The 17,137-nt window shown below is 35.6% G+C and overlaps 1 protein-coding gene across 1 annotated transcript; it reads left to right on the forward strand.

Moving 5' to 3' along the window:
• The first annotated feature begins 1,429 nt into the window (after positions 1–1,429).
• LOC117106783 (hippocampus abundant transcript-like protein 1) lies at positions 1,430–16,363 on the forward strand. Its single transcript, XM_033248226.1, has 5 exons — positions 1,430–1,607; positions 3,127–3,209; positions 7,314–7,524; positions 10,025–10,188; positions 15,496–16,363. The coding sequence occupies exons 1-5, from the start codon at positions 1,430–1,432 to the stop codon at positions 15,709–15,711; spliced, it is 852 nt and encodes a 283-aa protein (XP_033104117.1). The 3' UTR covers positions 15,712–16,363.
• The last annotated feature ends 774 nt before the right edge of the window (positions 16,364–17,137 follow it).

Raw genomic sequence — 17,137 nt, forward strand, 5'->3', positions numbered from 1 at the left:
CAAAGTTTTCGAAATATGAAATTATTATGAGATCATTATTATATCCGACCATCCAACCACTAAGCATTGAAATGTTGGCAATCGACCAATCACAGACAACATTTATGCATATTTAATTACTTTTTCAGCTGGTAGCGGTACAATGAAAATGCATTATTATTTTTTCTGAAGTTAGACCTTGAACGTTGTGATCATAAGATTAAGTTTAGAACTGCATTATTAACAAGATTATTAGGGTAACCTTTCCACATCGGCGCATGCACTGAAAACATATTTTTTTTATTCATTTTTTTTTTAATTGGATTTAACATGTGTATAATGATTTTGATAAACAATCATAATTCTCTGTTCTCTGAGTTATGTCGGTATTATTCATTTGTACTCCCAATGAGCATCTTGCCCTTTCGGCAGTGGCTGTCCTACAATAGTTGTGTAGACTGAGTTATGGCTGTATTATTCATTTGTACTCCCAATGAGCCTCTTGCCCTTTCTATTCTCTTTGACCAATAAGAATGCATTATTGTTTTTTCTGAAGTTACAACTTAAAAGTTGTGGTCATAAGATTAATTTTAGAAGAGCATTATTAAAAAGATTATTAGGTTAATCTTTCCACGTCGGCACAACAATCATAATTCTCTGTACTATCTATTAAACATTTAAAGAATGGACTTTCTTATGTTGTGCTCATATTAGACTGTAATATTTTTTAAGAAGACCATTCAGGAAAAAACATGAAACAAAATTCTAAGGTCGGTGCATGCATAAAACGTATAATTTCCTGGAATTTGGATATGAGCGGACTTCCTTATGATTTAGGCCTAAGGAAATATAAATGTATATGGGTCTGAACTTTGTAGGTGAAAAATTATGTTGTGGTCATATTAGAATATATCATTAAAGACCATTCAACAAACAACATGAAACGTATATCAAACTTTTAGGTTAAACTTTCCGCTTCTGAGCATACATGTAACGTAATTTTTTCATCACAGTCGAGAATGTACTGATTATAACTTATAATTACTGTTTTCCGATTGTTTGCATTGAAAATGTGACGACGAACTCGGGATACAGGCCTCGGTTGACACTCATATCACAGGGCCTGTTAATCAACCTTGCACAGGAGCCTGTCGTCACCTGCTACGATGCCTCCTCCTCCTTATCATCATCACATCATTATCATCAACATCATTATCATCATCATTGCAATTATTAATTGTCCATGCTTAAAATGGGGGAATCTATTAACTCAGTGTGCACATAAGTGCATTTCTCAGCATCTAGAAAAAAAACAAAACTTTCTGAAGCTATTAGAACCCCAAGACTACTGCAAACCTCCCCGCCCAACATCTAAAATAGCCTTCCAGCGACGGAACAAGCAAACATTACGTTCTCTTCCCATGACCCCCACCCACTCAGGGACCCCATTATGTGCGGTAGTCAGGGTAAAGATTGGTTTCCATATAATCGCTCACCCTATTGGGGACGATTGCCGACAGTTGTTGGGAAGGTTGAACCTGGTTCAACTTTTCTGATTGTGTTGCAGATGCAGATGAATCAGGGAGCAATGCTAGCTGCCCTGCGCAATTGGGAAAGAACCCCGATTGGTCTGTGAACCACAACTGTCGTGACTATCGGCGATAGAGTATTAAGCGATTCTTGGAAGCCGAGCTAAAACTCTGGATCAGCGCCTGAGAGGTCACTATTCTCAAAATTTTCCATTCCTGCAGCCCAACCATGGTGGGGAAAGTGAGGTGGACCCTCACGCACCCCCTACGTCAAATCCTGCGTCCGCCCCAGCATTTGAGAAATTGTACTTATAAAACCTACAATAGAACTCATTTATTTAGCATACGACTCATCAGATAGTGATTTACTTGGCTTTTTTCATTCGAGTTTTCACTCATCATACACATGCCTTTCCAAAAATTTATATATGAACAAACACAATCGGTATTAGATCATCAATTCCTACAGAACTATTTAAAAATACATTCCAATCTGTACATTCGAAGGCCCCCTCTAAGCTGTTCTTCTGCTTCTGGTGACTATCTGTGTACCGTAAACGTCTTGGGCTTAATTCCGTTTCTTCACGACTAGTCTATATTTTAGGGAAAGGAGAATTTAATATGATGATAGAGATAAAAAAATGAACCTACCGCTCTCTATGCAAGTACTGTATCATGTGGAAAACAGATATTAAACAAGCAGGCTGTCCTACAGTAGGATAGTTGTGTAGACTGAGTTTATGGCTGTATTATTCATTTGTGCTCCCAATGAGCATATTGCCCTTTCTATTCTCTTTGACCTTATTCAATTTGCAGAGCTTGGTAACATTTTCTATTACTCTGTTGTCAATAAATATTAAATATTAAATCAATCAATCGGTTAAATCAAACCATTTTATTTGTTTGACATTACTATCATGTAAGTTATTGCCATACATTAAAGGATAATGATTGTATTTTAGCACTGAAATTAATTTTATATTCATCCCGCAGTTGTTATTTTGTATGAAAAACCTAAAACTGAAAAATAACACAACACACCATAAAAAAGTTAATAAGAGAATAGGAGAATAACCCATAACTTGCAGCGACATTGTGCTGAATTGCGCATGGGCGTGGTCCGTGACTACCTAGCAGCTGTAAAAAGGCACATATACTGTAGTAGCTACATGTTCATATCATACCACGATGGGCTGTAATGAACCCTAACATCAGGGTAACCCACCTACTCTTCTAGAAGATGCAATTCTAGAAAATGCAATGGGTTCTTTAAAGTGCACACGAGCCAAATGTGTACGGGCCTCCAGTTTAAGTCCTTATCCAAGAAGACTTGGTTCTACCAACCAAACCCTGGACAAGGAGCAGCTGAAACCAGTCTCGATGTTAAGGCTGCAGTTAGCGGAGCCCCTGCCTTACTGCATGGCCACTCGACTTGCCAAACTGCCCAAACAGTTTTTTTTCCTGATTTACTGTCATCAATATGGTTTATAACAAGCATCTACATTATATATAATCACATTACATTATTTTTTTTTAAAAAGTTATTACAATTGAAATTGTTTTCAATATTAGACTACATTTTTTTTTTGTAATTGAACATTTAAATTTTTTTTACGTTTGTACCTTCAGAGGGGTGGATTTAGCTCAGAAGAAGTTGCAGCATATATAGCCTTGATAGGAGTCCTCTCAGTGTTTGCGCAGGTGAGTTAACTGTAATATTTTATTGTACCTTATTATTGTTTTTCTTTGTTAGCAATTTTTAAAAAGATATACAGTAGAACCTTCATCTTGTGTATGGTACAGGACCAATGGGCGTACATAAAATCCAAGTTGGGTCAAATTCAACTGACCGTCAACATGCAGTCGTGTTGCCAGGAGCAACACAATTTTTTTGCCTACAGTACAGTAAGATGGCCAGCCTGTGATGATGTATAATGTTACGCTGTATGATGTCATATCATCATTCCTGATGATGACATAATTAATGTCGACATATTGAATCCCAACGTTTTAGTTTTTTTTTACCTCATTACTTGTTTCTTTTTAATAAAAACAAATGGAAAATACAATACAGTACTATACCTACTGCAAATGATTTCATTTCCGTATCTTTGTAAACAATGTTGTTCAAGGCCGTACACATTCATAAATTGAGCAACGAGGCATACAGGCTGCTTGTTACAAAACCATGTTGGCTGAGGGACATGACAACTAGCGGTTTGTATGCAAAATATGTCATTGCCCGGTCATGCTTTCTCACCGTAGGGAATTCCCTTTTTTAGCTGGAGTTGTAATTCACACCTTTGAGTGAAGGACAGTTAATTGAAAGCAACCATGCATTAATCACTATAGATTGTTTACGATTTAATTACAGTGCTCAAAATGTCTCATAATAATGGAATACAGTAATCACAAAACACAATGTTAGCTTGGTTCATTGAATCTAAAGTACACAGAAACGATCTAGTAATTTTAGATATTAAAATACAGATAGTGATAAGTCCATGTTATCAAGGGACGTAAAATTATAGTACTTAAAATGGAGGTTCTACAGTAGCTGACAGTACCTGCCTGATGAAACCAGAAAAAACACGGAAAAATAGCTGAAATACAACGATCACATAAATTATCAACATATAAAAACACAGATGGGAAATGTCAGTATTTTTGCTGATTTTCAGACATTTTACTATAAGAATATATTATTGTTAATTTGTTGTCTGTTGCTGATGCTGTTTTCATTATCATTACCTCCGCTAACAAAGTTGGCAGGAGGTTGTGTTTTTGCCTGTTTTTTTATTTAGTTATTTATTTGTCTGTCAGCATATTTGTTGTTATCAGAATTTCTTCAAACTTGGCCACAATGTTCCTTTACTTAAGATCTAGAGCTGATTAAATTTTGAAGAGTCAGAGTCAAAGGTGTAAGGTCACAATCAACAAAAAACATTTTTTTTATTTACTTGTCTACAGCCCATAGTTTTAATCACAAACTTGTCAAACTTGGTCACAATGTTCCATGACCAAAGATCTCACTACCTCTACCAGCGAAGTTGGCAGGAGGTTATGTTTTTGCCCCAGTTTATTTATTTATTTGTCTTTTGGCATATTTGTTGTGAAACAGCCTAGTTTTTATCAGAAATTCATCAAACTTGGCCATTTTAAAGTGATAATGGGAAAACAGTTTGGTGTTAGTGGTTAGAAGAGTGTTTTTTACACTAACCCCAGGTTCAAACCCCAAGTTTTCTTCTCTTTTTTTTCATTATATTTTTTTATGGGGACAATATGTGGGAAAAATTTATACTGAGGAGTATTATGATGTGGGCGGAGGTATGCACTCTCCGAGCGCCCTCTAGTTACTGTTATTATTGTAACAATTTCTTTTATTGTCATCATTGTTATTAATTCATTTTCACTTCATTCACATAAATCAACAAATTTGACTGATCTTGCACTGTTTATATCATGTCTATATCAGAAAGAGAGTTGTATTCAGGAAATTCAGACATGGCTATACTACAAATTAACTGAAGCTAAATGAATCTAAGACCGAGTTTATGGTTATCAGTTCCCACTGCAACTTACTAAAGTGGGGCACCACGAATTAGTTGCTGGTGATATCGTCATTCAGCCATTTTTAACTTGCAAAAACTTGGGAGTTATTTCAGATAGCGAATTGTCCATGTTAGATCATGTCAGTGCAGTTTGTCGAGCTTCATGTCTGCGTAATTAAAGTATTGAAAGAATTCATAAGGATATTATTACATCAATGTCACTGAAATCCTTGTCAGTTCATGTAGATTAGATTTCTCTTGGTTCATGTTGGCCTCCCAAAATCTTTCACCGACAAGCTGCAACAAATTCGAAATACCACTACTAAGCTTATCACACGAACAAAAAAAAAAACATCATATCACTACTGTACTTAAATTCATTGGTTAGCTATCCATCTCAGATCAAAATTCAAGATCAGCTCCTTATTTATAGGCACTCATGGATGGATATCCTGAATATCTTGCCCAGATTCTACCAGCCTGTGTGGCAAGGTCTTACACATGCTGAAAATTACTTCTTATCTACCCATATATTTGAAACACCTTTTATTTTCTGTGGCTGGCCTGTCTTCTTGAGATGGAATCCCACTTGCCACTTGTACCTAAGAATCACTTGGGCATTCTAAATCTAAACTTAAAACTTTTCAGTTATTACTTGTACATTAGATCATGTTTTTGTTCTTTGTCTTTGTTTGTCCTTTCTCTGCAATTACTTTCATTGTTATTTTGAGGCAGGGGCTCGTCGTGCATCTCTCCATGGATGATAGATACGTGCACCTTAAAAATCATGATCATTTCCTGTTTTACATTTATAAGATTTATGAATATGTGTGAATAGTGGAAAAGGTGATCCCTTTTGCCTATAAAGATAAATAGTCACAGACAGACAACAGACAACAGACTGATTGATGGGTTAATGTATACCAATTTAGATTAATTTACCATTATGGGACAATTTACTTTTCTAAGAACTTTGTCATCATCTTTATTGCCAGTGGAGATGTATTTCCATATCAAATTAATATCATCATGTGCAATGCATTTTGTAATTTATCATTTTGTTTCATGTAAAACAAAGTTAATATGTTATGCTGTGATGAAGGAACTTAAGAAAAAGTGAATCTTCTGAAAATGTCAGTTGCTGTTATTAAGATAATTTATCATCATTCCCTCCAGTGGCATATCTAGGAATCTTCAGATAAGGGGGGAAGGGGGTGTGGGCAGGAAAGTTCAGTTGAAACCATTGTCCCATAATTTACCATTATGGGACAATTCACTTTTCTAAGAACTTTGTCATCATCTTTATTGCCAGTGGAGGTGTATTTCCATATTAAAGTTAATATCATCATGTGCAATGCATTTTGTAATTTATAATTTTGTTTCATGTAAAACAAAATTAATATGTAATGCTGTGATGAAGGAACTTAATTAAGAAAAAGTGAATCTTCTGAAAATGTCAGTTGCTGTTATTAAGATAATTTATCATCATTCCCTCCAGTGGCATATCTAGGAATCTTCAGATAAGGGGGGAAGGGGGTGTGGGCAGGAAAGTTCAGTTGAAACCATTGTCCCATAATTTACCATTATGGGACAATTCACTTTTCTAAGAACTTTGTCATCATCTTTATTGCCAGTGGAGGTGTATTTCCATATTAAAGTTAATATCATCATGTGCAATGCATTTTGTAATTTACCATTTTGTTTAATGTAAAACAAAGTTAATATGTAATGCTGTGATGAAAGAACTTAATTAAGAAAAAGTGAATCTTCTGAAAATGTCAGTTGCTGTTATTAAGATAATTTATCATCATTCCCTCCAGTGGCATATCTAGGAATCTTCAGATAAGGGGGAGGGGGGAAGGGGGTGTGGGCATGAAAGTTCAGTTGAAACCTTGATGATTAAAAGAGGGGGCACTAGCTTGCAAACATTATGGGTGATATGAGGTGATTTTTAACTACTTTAGCATGATTTTGTTGCTTCAAATATTTTCAAAGGGGAACCTGAGGGGGAAAATTGTTTCTGTGTGCATGCTCCCCCTGCCCCCACACAACCCCTAGATACACCATTGATTCTATTGCAGCAACAGTAATGAAGCATGATGATGTCCGAAAATCTATTTTTAATATTGTAATGAAGGAAGGGTAAACTTCCAAGACAATCAGCAATATTGATGCATGTCAAAAATTACTCAATGTTATAATGCATTCAGATAGAATTGATTTTCAAATGGATACTTTTTGTTTCCTTTTTCAGACATTATTATTAAGTTTTCTGATGAAAAACCTAGGTAACAAACATACTATTATGTTTGGATTGTCGTTCCAATTAGCTGAGCTAGCCTGGTATGGATTCGCATCGCAGGATTGGATGTTATGGGGAGCAGGAACGATAGCAGCCATGTGCAGTGTAACGTACCCCTCCGTTAGTGCATTAATATCCAAAAATGCAGAGCCTGATCAACAAGGTGATTTTAAAGCTACATTTACACTAGACACAATAATCACTTGATAAAAATGCGCTCAGTGTTGTAGAATATAAACGACGCGATGATATGTTGTTGTCGTGTTATTATCGTGTCTAGTGTAATTGGAGCTTAACAGAAAAGACCTTTCCAGACTATCAAATTGACATGCTTCTGATCCTGATGACATCACATTATGACCATATATTAGGAATATCATGACTATATATGGGCATAAAACAGGTTGTTGTCAAAAACAATTTGAGTGTGGTCGATGTTTTATATCTATAATTTGTTATTCTTACTGCTAACTACATGTACTGTATTGCACATTTCCTTCCAACTTATTTCCCTGGGTTGCACCTTGGCAAACAACCTTACATCAGTGACCTACTTTGTTAGAAACAAGAATTTCCTACTTACAGATTATCTTGATTGACTTTTGTAAAATAAGTATAAAACAGTGGCTATAGGCTCAGATATAGAAAGATGTCTTGTCCAATATATCCACTCATTTTTAAAGCACTGTGTAATTGCATTTTCATTGGATTCATCATTAGTGGTGGAATCAAAAATTGAAATTCTGGGGAGCCCTAAAGAGAGATGTACAAATTCCATATACCTTAGCCCCACCATTATTGAAATTTTATACAGTAGGTATTAGCACCTGTACTGGATTGAAACTTTAATGTACAGGTATAAGAAATAACTGGTAGTTTTTCAACTAAAATAGTTAAGGAAACTTATATAGTACAGTACTTGTGAAGAGAAGAAATTTTACATTGGTTCTATCTGCACACTATCTATCAGTAGATTTCTGTGTCGATTTATAATCTGCTGGTAGCGGGGAAGGATAACTTGATTTGCTGCTCCAAAACAAGACATCCATTCATAGAAGCCTTTTTGAAGAAAGCCTATCCAGTGGTGGCCGGGACCAGGCAACTTTTGATTTGAATGTACACAGTGATTAGGGAAGTTCTAGGCCTATGTTAGTACCTAAGCTTAGACTTATGCCGTACTTATTAATTTTAGTATAATTATTATCAATAATAATAATAATAAATAATATGTGATATTTATATAGCGCTTAATGCCAACAAGGCCTCTAAGCGCTTCACATTACTACCCCTGTTCATTGGATTAGACCCCTATGGAACACAAACTGTTCCATAAAGTTGCAGCATCTACATCAGCGCATTTTGGCATTTAACCCTACCAGGTACCCATTTATACTCCTGGGTGGAGAGAAGCAAGGTAGATAAAGTGCCTTTCCCAAGGACACAAGCGAATGCAAAGGGAGGAGATTCAAACCCCAACCTTGAGGTTTGGAAACCAAACCATTCCCACTGCGCCAAACCACTTGTACTGCAATGATAACAAATTCAATATAATAATAAGAATGGGAAGAAGGAAAAATAGAAAATAATCATGGAGTGGCTGAAAATACAATAATGATCAACATGTCGTTATTGTATTAACATTTTTGAAGTAATCATCAGAGGTCTAGGTGGCGAGTCTATCACGTTTCATAATTTAATGTCTGTAAAGCTCCAATGTATACCTAAAAGTCTTGGCAGGTAGAAACTACATATTGATTACTACAGGACTCAATATATTCCTAAACCGAATTTCCTTAATATACAGTTCACCCTGTATAAATTCATGACCACCTTTGGTAGCTGAAAGTTTTGGGTAATCTGGGTTCGGTTTCCAATTAGAAGGTTAGCTTTGAATAAGTGGTCTTTTATTAGAGGGGGTGTCTTGGAATTATAGGGCTCTCAAATGGAAGGGTGCATATAATATATTGTACATTTACATTTTTTTTAACATTATAGAAAACATTAACACTGAGCACTCCTTACCCAGTCCATGCATAGTAAAGAGGTTATGAAGATGTTTCCTTTAGATAACATATGTTTCAGGAGGTTGGTTTTTATGCTAATCAGTTTGTACCTCCATATTGTAATATAATACAGAAAGTACTGGGACTCTTATCTATGCAACGCGATCATTTCATTTTATGCTTATAGCTTAGGTAAACTAGCACCATATGGTGGATAGGCAAATGAACCTTTTCGCTAAGCCCCTCCGCTTTGATGTTGTGTATCCATGACAGATACCCTCCCTAATGTATTGTATTTTTATATAATCCCAGGAAATTGAAATATCCTGTATATTTATTTGCAAATATCGATTTTTACCTAGTTTTGCAATTTCGTAATCTTTAATATTTTCCTGAATTTTAATATTAATAATTTCCCTACTACGCAATTTTTATAAATTTTTATATATGACTTCTCTCTTGTTTGTCTTGTTTTCTCTTTCCTTTCCTCGTCTTCCTTCTTTTGTAAACTGTTTTGGCTCTGTCCCCTCTCTTGTTGTTTATTTAAGAATGTGATGCTAGAGAGTTTTCTTTTTGTTTTCCTTTTATCCATGTGTTCTAATCGTTGCTTTGAATAAAAGTGATTTAAAAAAAAAATATAAATGTGTTTTTGTCTTGTAGGTGTTGTACAAGGGATGGTGACCGGTATACGAGGTCTTTGCAATGGACTTGGACCTGCCTTATTTGGTTTCATATTTTACATATTTCATGTGGACTTAGATGACGTTGGAGATGACTTCGGGGACACCGAGTCAAAAACTCAGCTGAAACCTCCTGCATATGCAGTAAGTTGGTCACTGTAGGAATTTTTTTTCTTGCCTTAGGGGTCCCAAGTTGGAAGAATTCGCTTGTGGGAGATCTAGTTAAATGAGCTTCCTTCTAACTTTATTTCGCTGCGCATGGTGGTAACCACAGTCACGCGGTGGTCCTGAGCCAAAACAATGTAACTGACATTTTTGTTGATTTTTAAATATCATTTAGGAGTATATTAAACGTGTCTGAATTACCTGTGAAAATTTCAGGTCTCAATAATGAGTCGTTTCGGAGATAGCACCACCTATCTTTAAGCACAAAACCTAAAATCCAGTGATTTTCCATGCCAAAACAATGTAACTACAAGATTACGAGGCAAAACAACGTATCTACGATGTAGATACGTTGTTTTGCCTCGGAATGATATTCAAAAACTGTATTGAGCTGATGGAGTTTGGCAACGCAAACTCAAATGGTTATTGGTGTTTTTATATCATTTAGAAGTATCAATGACATATGAACAAGAATGCATATGATTGCCCCAAACTCGATAAATTCCAAAAATATGTCACACTTGCAACAATACAGAGCCTGACATGTTTCAGAAAAAAAAACAACGTATCTGAATTATCACTAATAACTTAATAAATAAATGGTTGTAATTAAAATTTTACATATAATCACAATTCAAAAGTTTACGACAATTTATTGCAAAGTTGTGAACACGCAAACTTTAACTCCCCGACGGGGAGCAAAAGCACAATTCGCCAGGAGAAAAAAGTTATACGTATTTTCTACATATTAGTAGACTCTATAAAATTTATTAAATAAGCCTTTGAAATCCCTAAATTGTTAGAATTTTCGGGGGCTTCGCCCCCTGGGCCACTTTCAAAACCTTGTAATCGAAGCCCGACCATGCACACATTGCTTTCGTCAGGGGAATCTGACCCCTCGTCGGGGGAATCAGCCCCCCCCCAATCGGGAAAATCCTGGCGCTACCACTGCGCACTGTCTTCCGAGACAATTGATATTGTAGCAAAAAAGCATGCAACTACTATGAATTTTTGGAATATCGAGAGAGAGAGAGAGAGAGAGATTTTTTTTATTCATTTATTTGAACAATACTGTAAATGGGTGACGCTTTCCAGCATAGCTAATATGTATGGTCCCACTTTGACAACTCAAAAACGATACATATAAACAGAATATAAACAAAAATCGGGTAACAAAAATAACAGATATATGTACATTGGGCTTATTCGACTGGTTCATTTCATTGAGTACGAATTTTTGTTGAGTATTATTTTCATTCGACTGGTTCATAAAATATACTTCGTTGACAATGAAAATTAATGTAACCAGAATGCGTTTTAATCAGCGTTAAGTTGTGCACGTCACCACAAAAAATATGGCCGATTTTCAGTTTAGCAACAACATTTGCGTTAATGTAATTTAGATTAAATTTCAGATAATAAAAATTATGATATTTAACCACATTGAAGTCAAAACATAATTGTAGGCTAACAGAATTCAAAAACTAGATGAAAACATTTTTCTTAGTGCTACAATCTGAAGCAGCCTTGATTACGCAGCGTGTATCGCGGTAACTATGCAGCCATTTTGTTTTGTCGATCATTTACCAGTTTTCTATTTGACTGGTTGTCTTCGTTAAGTAGGATTTTACCGCTGCGCAGGTGGGCGTGGTTTAACGAAGAACGACCAGTCGAATACTGCCATTGTTTAAAACAAAGGTCTGTTATAATACATCATACTCAAGTGAAAATGTGGGAATTGTGAAAGTAATAAAAGTGCAATACATCAATAAAGTGAAAGTGAGAATCAAATAACAATCAATGGGAATTGAATCTTAAGGGCTTGAATCTAGTTTTATTCCCAAGGAGGGAGTGTTTTTCATTGAATATGGGAGTGAGTTGAGAAGAGTTGGAGCACGGTAGCTAAAGCTGCATTTAAATATTTCTAATTTTGGGCTGGGAACGTTATGATTCTTGCTTGCTTACAGGTGTGAGGGAGAGACCTGGGATTTGCAGGAGACTTCCGCAACTTCCAGGAGACGTTAGAGCCTTTGTTGACTATATAATGTATTGCATGGACACAAGTATGATCAGTCTCTACCCCGACCTTTCCGATGGAAAGCCCAACGTGTTTACATGTTGCGTGCCTCATGCTTTTACAGTATAATCGCTGTTTAACGTGATTTACTTGTCTTCCTGAAGTCAATAAGCCATTCATGAGTATCACAATTCGCAGCAATATGATTATTAGATGCGCTAAGAAAGCTGATTAAATTAGATATTCCTGAAGTGGCTTCTCCAACAAACCTGGGACCCTTGTAGGCTGTCTCTTATACACATCTAGATGTGTATAAGAGACAGTATCTGTACATGTATTATTGTGTTAATAATAAAAATTTATTTCATGTTGGTTCTGATCTGAATATATACAGGTACTTATTTCTTGAAAGATAAGCCATCTAAAATATAACTTACCAGCTATGTTATGGAAATGTAGCTGGTAAGTTACATTATTGATTGGAAACCTTGAATATAACACCTAACTTATAATAATAATTAATAATAATATGTTGTAAACAAAGTTACAAAAAAATAAGGGTTATTTACCAGTAGCTTAACATGAATGAAATTTAATATTCAATTTAGTATTTTTATTTTTAGGCAGAATAAAAGCAGAGAAGCATGCATATAAAGGCCAACGCAGCGTCGGCCAACGCAGCGTCGGCCGACGCAGCCCGACGCGATTTTTGTCGCGTCGGGTCTGTGTGAGTTGAACGCAGACGCGATGGTGTGCGTCGGGGGCAGTCACGTAGTAGAATATTAAACGTGTTTAATATTTCTCACAACGGCTTAAGACTGTTCCCGACGATAAATCGGGTCGGGCTGCATCGGCCGACGCTGTCTGAGTTGGCCTTAAGTATCATGTTTTTTTTCAACACACTTCATCATCAGATAATAGCTCACCAAGTTTAATACAGTGCTCTGGTCAGATACTAGGCGCAGATCCAGATTTTTTTTAATGAGGGGGCATGGATTTCATATAGGCCTAGAATACAATGTATTCAATAATGGTGTGATTCATGTTCCGTATTCTGATAAGAAATATTGTAACATTTATTATTTGTATCCTTTTTGTTTTTCTATTAAAAAATAAAAGATGCATGGCAAAACTTGGGGAGGAGTTGCACCACCCCCTTTCTAAATCTTCCCCTGGATACATTATTTTGAACCTTTTTTTGAAGTCTGACTGCTAATTCACCCATGACATCAAGTTCAAGTTTCTCTTTATTATCTTGTAAATGTTTACATGAAATTCTTTCCAATTTTCAATAAACACATAAGTTGATACATTCATTTTTAACCCTTTGAGATCCGACTGCTAAATCACCTAGGCCATCAGGTTCAAGTTTCTCTTTAATGTCTTGTAAATGTTTACATGAAATTTTTTACAATTTTCAATAAACACATAAATAAACTTAATGTAAATTATGTTAAATGGTGTTAAAATACATGATATGTAGTTCAGATATCCAATTTACTAAGTGTAAAAAAATATAGTAAAAATAAGGCTGTTTTAAGAGTTTTCGATAGGTTTTGAAAAACTAAAATTATGTATATGTGACTGTTGCATGATAAAACCAAATGGGATTTTCATTGATAGTGGAAATATAAATAAATAAGTATACTTGACCTTTATATTTATGTTAAAGTTCATTGATCTAATATGGCAGTTGTAGATGAAAAATTAGAAATAAACCTTGCAAATCTCACAGATCAAATTCTGAAGTCATGAATTTTACATGTTGTTTCAAAGAAGTATTAAGGAAACAGATGTGTGGATTAAATATTTTACATATTGCTAATACGTTGTATCCCTGTCAGTGAGATGCATTTTCCAGACTAAAGACATAAAATATTAGCATATGCTTCCTGCCAGCCATTGTACAGTTATACCATGCTCATATGGTGTGAAGATTAAAAGAGAACTAGCAAAATGATTTTTTGTTCTAGAGGGGAATTTTGATATGCATTAATAATAGAATCGACCTTAAAATCGTTTTTTTGGCAATTTCTTATGAAGTTTTAGACCATTATATTATTTAATCGTGATGTCACTGGCTAAAAATGTAACAAAGATAGGTATCCGCCGCGTACGATCTTTGCGTGCATGCTGTAACCATGGCTGTAATTCATTTGTTGACAACGGCTGATGCAGTTATAGGCCTATGACCTGATATGCAAGTTACAGCAACCATGGTTATAGCATGCACGCAAAGATCGTACGCGGTGGATACCCTACGCGGCGCTATATACACAATCTTTTGTTACTTTTTTCGCCAGTGACGTCATGGTAAAATCGTATATAATGGCCTATAACTTCATAAACAATTGCGAAATAACGATTTTAAGGTTGATTCTATAATTAATGGCATATCTAAAATCTCCTCTAAAACGAAAGATCATTTTGCTAGTTCTCTTTTAAGGGCTTGAACCAGCAAAATTCAGCCCTACATTGTTTATACTAGAATCGGATAAACATTTTGTTGATTGAAAACAGCGGTTTTTATTAAAGTCTTTTGGGAGATGATCCAAGCAAACTTCCGGGTACATTTTGCCGCTACTGTTATTAAAATAGTCATGCATGAATTGGGTGCAATAATAAAAGTCAATTACAAAAAAATCCTGGAAGAAATATTGCAACCCTCTAATTATTTTGGGGTCCCATTTAGAGGTTTGACGCAGAAGAAACTGTTGGTTTAAAACATAAATTAAGCTATCAATTTAAATGTCTGCACAATACTTTTAAAATTTATTAAAATCAGAATTGATGACATATTGTCTAATGATTTTTATACTAGAATAAAATTTATTAATATACAAAATTAAACCCAAAGAGTAAACATTCGTTTTTATTAGCAATGTAAAATGTACATCTGTGCATTTCAGCAAATTGGGCTTAATTTTTTGTTGTTTTTGTTTTTATTGTGTATTGAATGTATTATATTGAAATTGTTTTAACATACTTAATACAATATTTCTGTTTTATTATCAAAAGTACACAGTATTAAAGCCGGTCACTCACTGCGGCCAACGATCGTCTATTAAGAACACAACGCCACGATGCACGCGCAATGGATTATTTTTAATGATTACCGCTCAGACTATCACAAACAATCAGTATACGCTGTTGCATTGTCTAGCGCTCAAGGGCATCGAAGTTGTATTTAACGTTTTGAGTGCCCGGCCTTAAATATTAAATGTAAATAATCAAGTGTAAATATTAATTGAGTATTTGTTTTCAAACAGACAATCGTCCCAGGACCGCCGTTCCTTTTCGGTGCTTGTTTGGTGCTCGTATCGCTGCTGGTTGTATATTTTGTCCCAGTGCATACAGAAAATAACACCTTGCCCGTTCATTCACCGAAACATCTACGAAGCGATATTGAGGAATCAAGTGATGCGGCGATGATCTCCGATTATGAGATGGTTGAGAAGGAACCATTAATGCTGATCCAGTCATGATATTGAACTTTGGAATAATTTTATGCTGAACCTACACTAGCTAAGGTTGGATTTAACCGGCATGGAGGTAATGTTCTCCTCAACCTTGTGTATCTAATGCTTGTAGCATTTTGGAGCAAGGGAAAAAAAAAAAGATCCAAATAAACCTGATGTAGATCTTGCAGCCCTTACTACTATGCTACAGTGTCACGTGGGAGGTAAGGCTTTACTGAGGAAACATTTTGGAGAAAACATGTTGCCGTACATTGTGCTACCCAAAAAGGCCTCATGCCACCACTAAAATCATAGATTAATGCACACTTTACATTCAAAGAGATGTTTCCTCTTTTAACACTCTGACCGCCAAACACGAGATCTCCGTGTTTGGTAACGCAACGCTTGACTGTCAAAATGGAGATCTGTGTTTCAAGTTTTTTTTTTAACCAATTCCGATAGATGGGGTAATTACCGACATGTACTAACAATGTGAACACTATATTTAGTCTGGACTGTAAGTGTTCGCTATTTGAATGTGACCTATAGTGACCTCATATTGCACGTCGATACTGAAACGTGGTTGTCTCACAAAAGTGAGTCGCATTCATTTTACTGTTACGGGTCACAGATTGTGATTAGAATAAAGTGTTTCAGTGGTACCATTGTAAAGCTAAGATGTTTGTTCTTCTTGAGTATTTATTACATGTCAATCTGATCACATACACACTCTCAACGAGTTTGGAAATGTGTTAAATTTTGCTAAAAAGTGTGGCGGTGGCTGATACTATTTTTTCAAACCCCTGGCGGTCAAAGTGTTAAAAGAAGAAATTGTTATGATTCCTCTTATCCAATGTATATTCACCTTTAAAAATGACATGTTAGAGTTAAGTTATACTGTACACCCACAATAATTTTTGAGAAGATTATATATACCGCATACTGTACATAGATTCTAGGCATCTGATTGGTTACGAAGTGGGCAATAGAAAGTACTATTACCCTATGGGAGTACTTTTTTGCCCTGCTGCAGGATGTGCAATCTCTTAAATCCGCGTTGCTATGTATAATTTATGACACACGTAAACGTGTGCCCCTAGCTTCGCACGAACCAAGATCTCAAATTTTCATAGAAGTATTGTCCAAGATACAAAATATACGGCCAATATAATACAGTGGAACCCATTACTTTGGGACACCCCTACTAAGGGGACACTTTTTAGTGAAACGAGGGGAATTATATCTATAAACACTACGGCCAACCCTTATTTAAGGGGACAATCCCATTAATAGGACGGCACACTTTCTAGGTGTTTTAAATGGTATCAATACATATTCAACCCCTATTAAGGGGACACTTAATTTTTTCATTGTATCACAAAAACTAGATCATCCTGATGATGACGTAATTTATGTCGAAATATTGAATCCCGACACGATGGCGTGCATTTCG

The sequence above is a fragment of the Anneissia japonica genome, unplaced genomic scaffold, assembly GCF_011630105.1.
Source record: "Anneissia japonica isolate Jap-2015-1 unplaced genomic scaffold, ASM1163010v1 scaffold2471_len1564793_cov202, whole genome shotgun sequence".
Taxonomy (NCBI): Eukaryota; Metazoa; Echinodermata; class Crinoidea; order Comatulida; family Comatulidae; genus Anneissia; species Anneissia japonica.

Excerpts from the sequence above, each read along its gene's own strand:
- LOC117106783 (XM_033248226.1), top strand. The coding sequence starts at position 1,430 with ATGTGCGGTAGTCAGGGTAAAGATTGGTTTCCATATAATCGCTCACCC. Across the intron at positions 1,608-3,126 it reads TTGGGAAAGAACCCCGATTG|TGTACCTTCAGAGGGGTGGA; the intron begins GTCTGTGAACCA and ends TTTTTTTACGTT. Across the intron at positions 7,525-10,024 it reads TGCAGAGCCTGATCAACAAG|GTGTTGTACAAGGGATGGTG; the intron begins GTGATTTTAAAG and ends TTTGTCTTGTAG.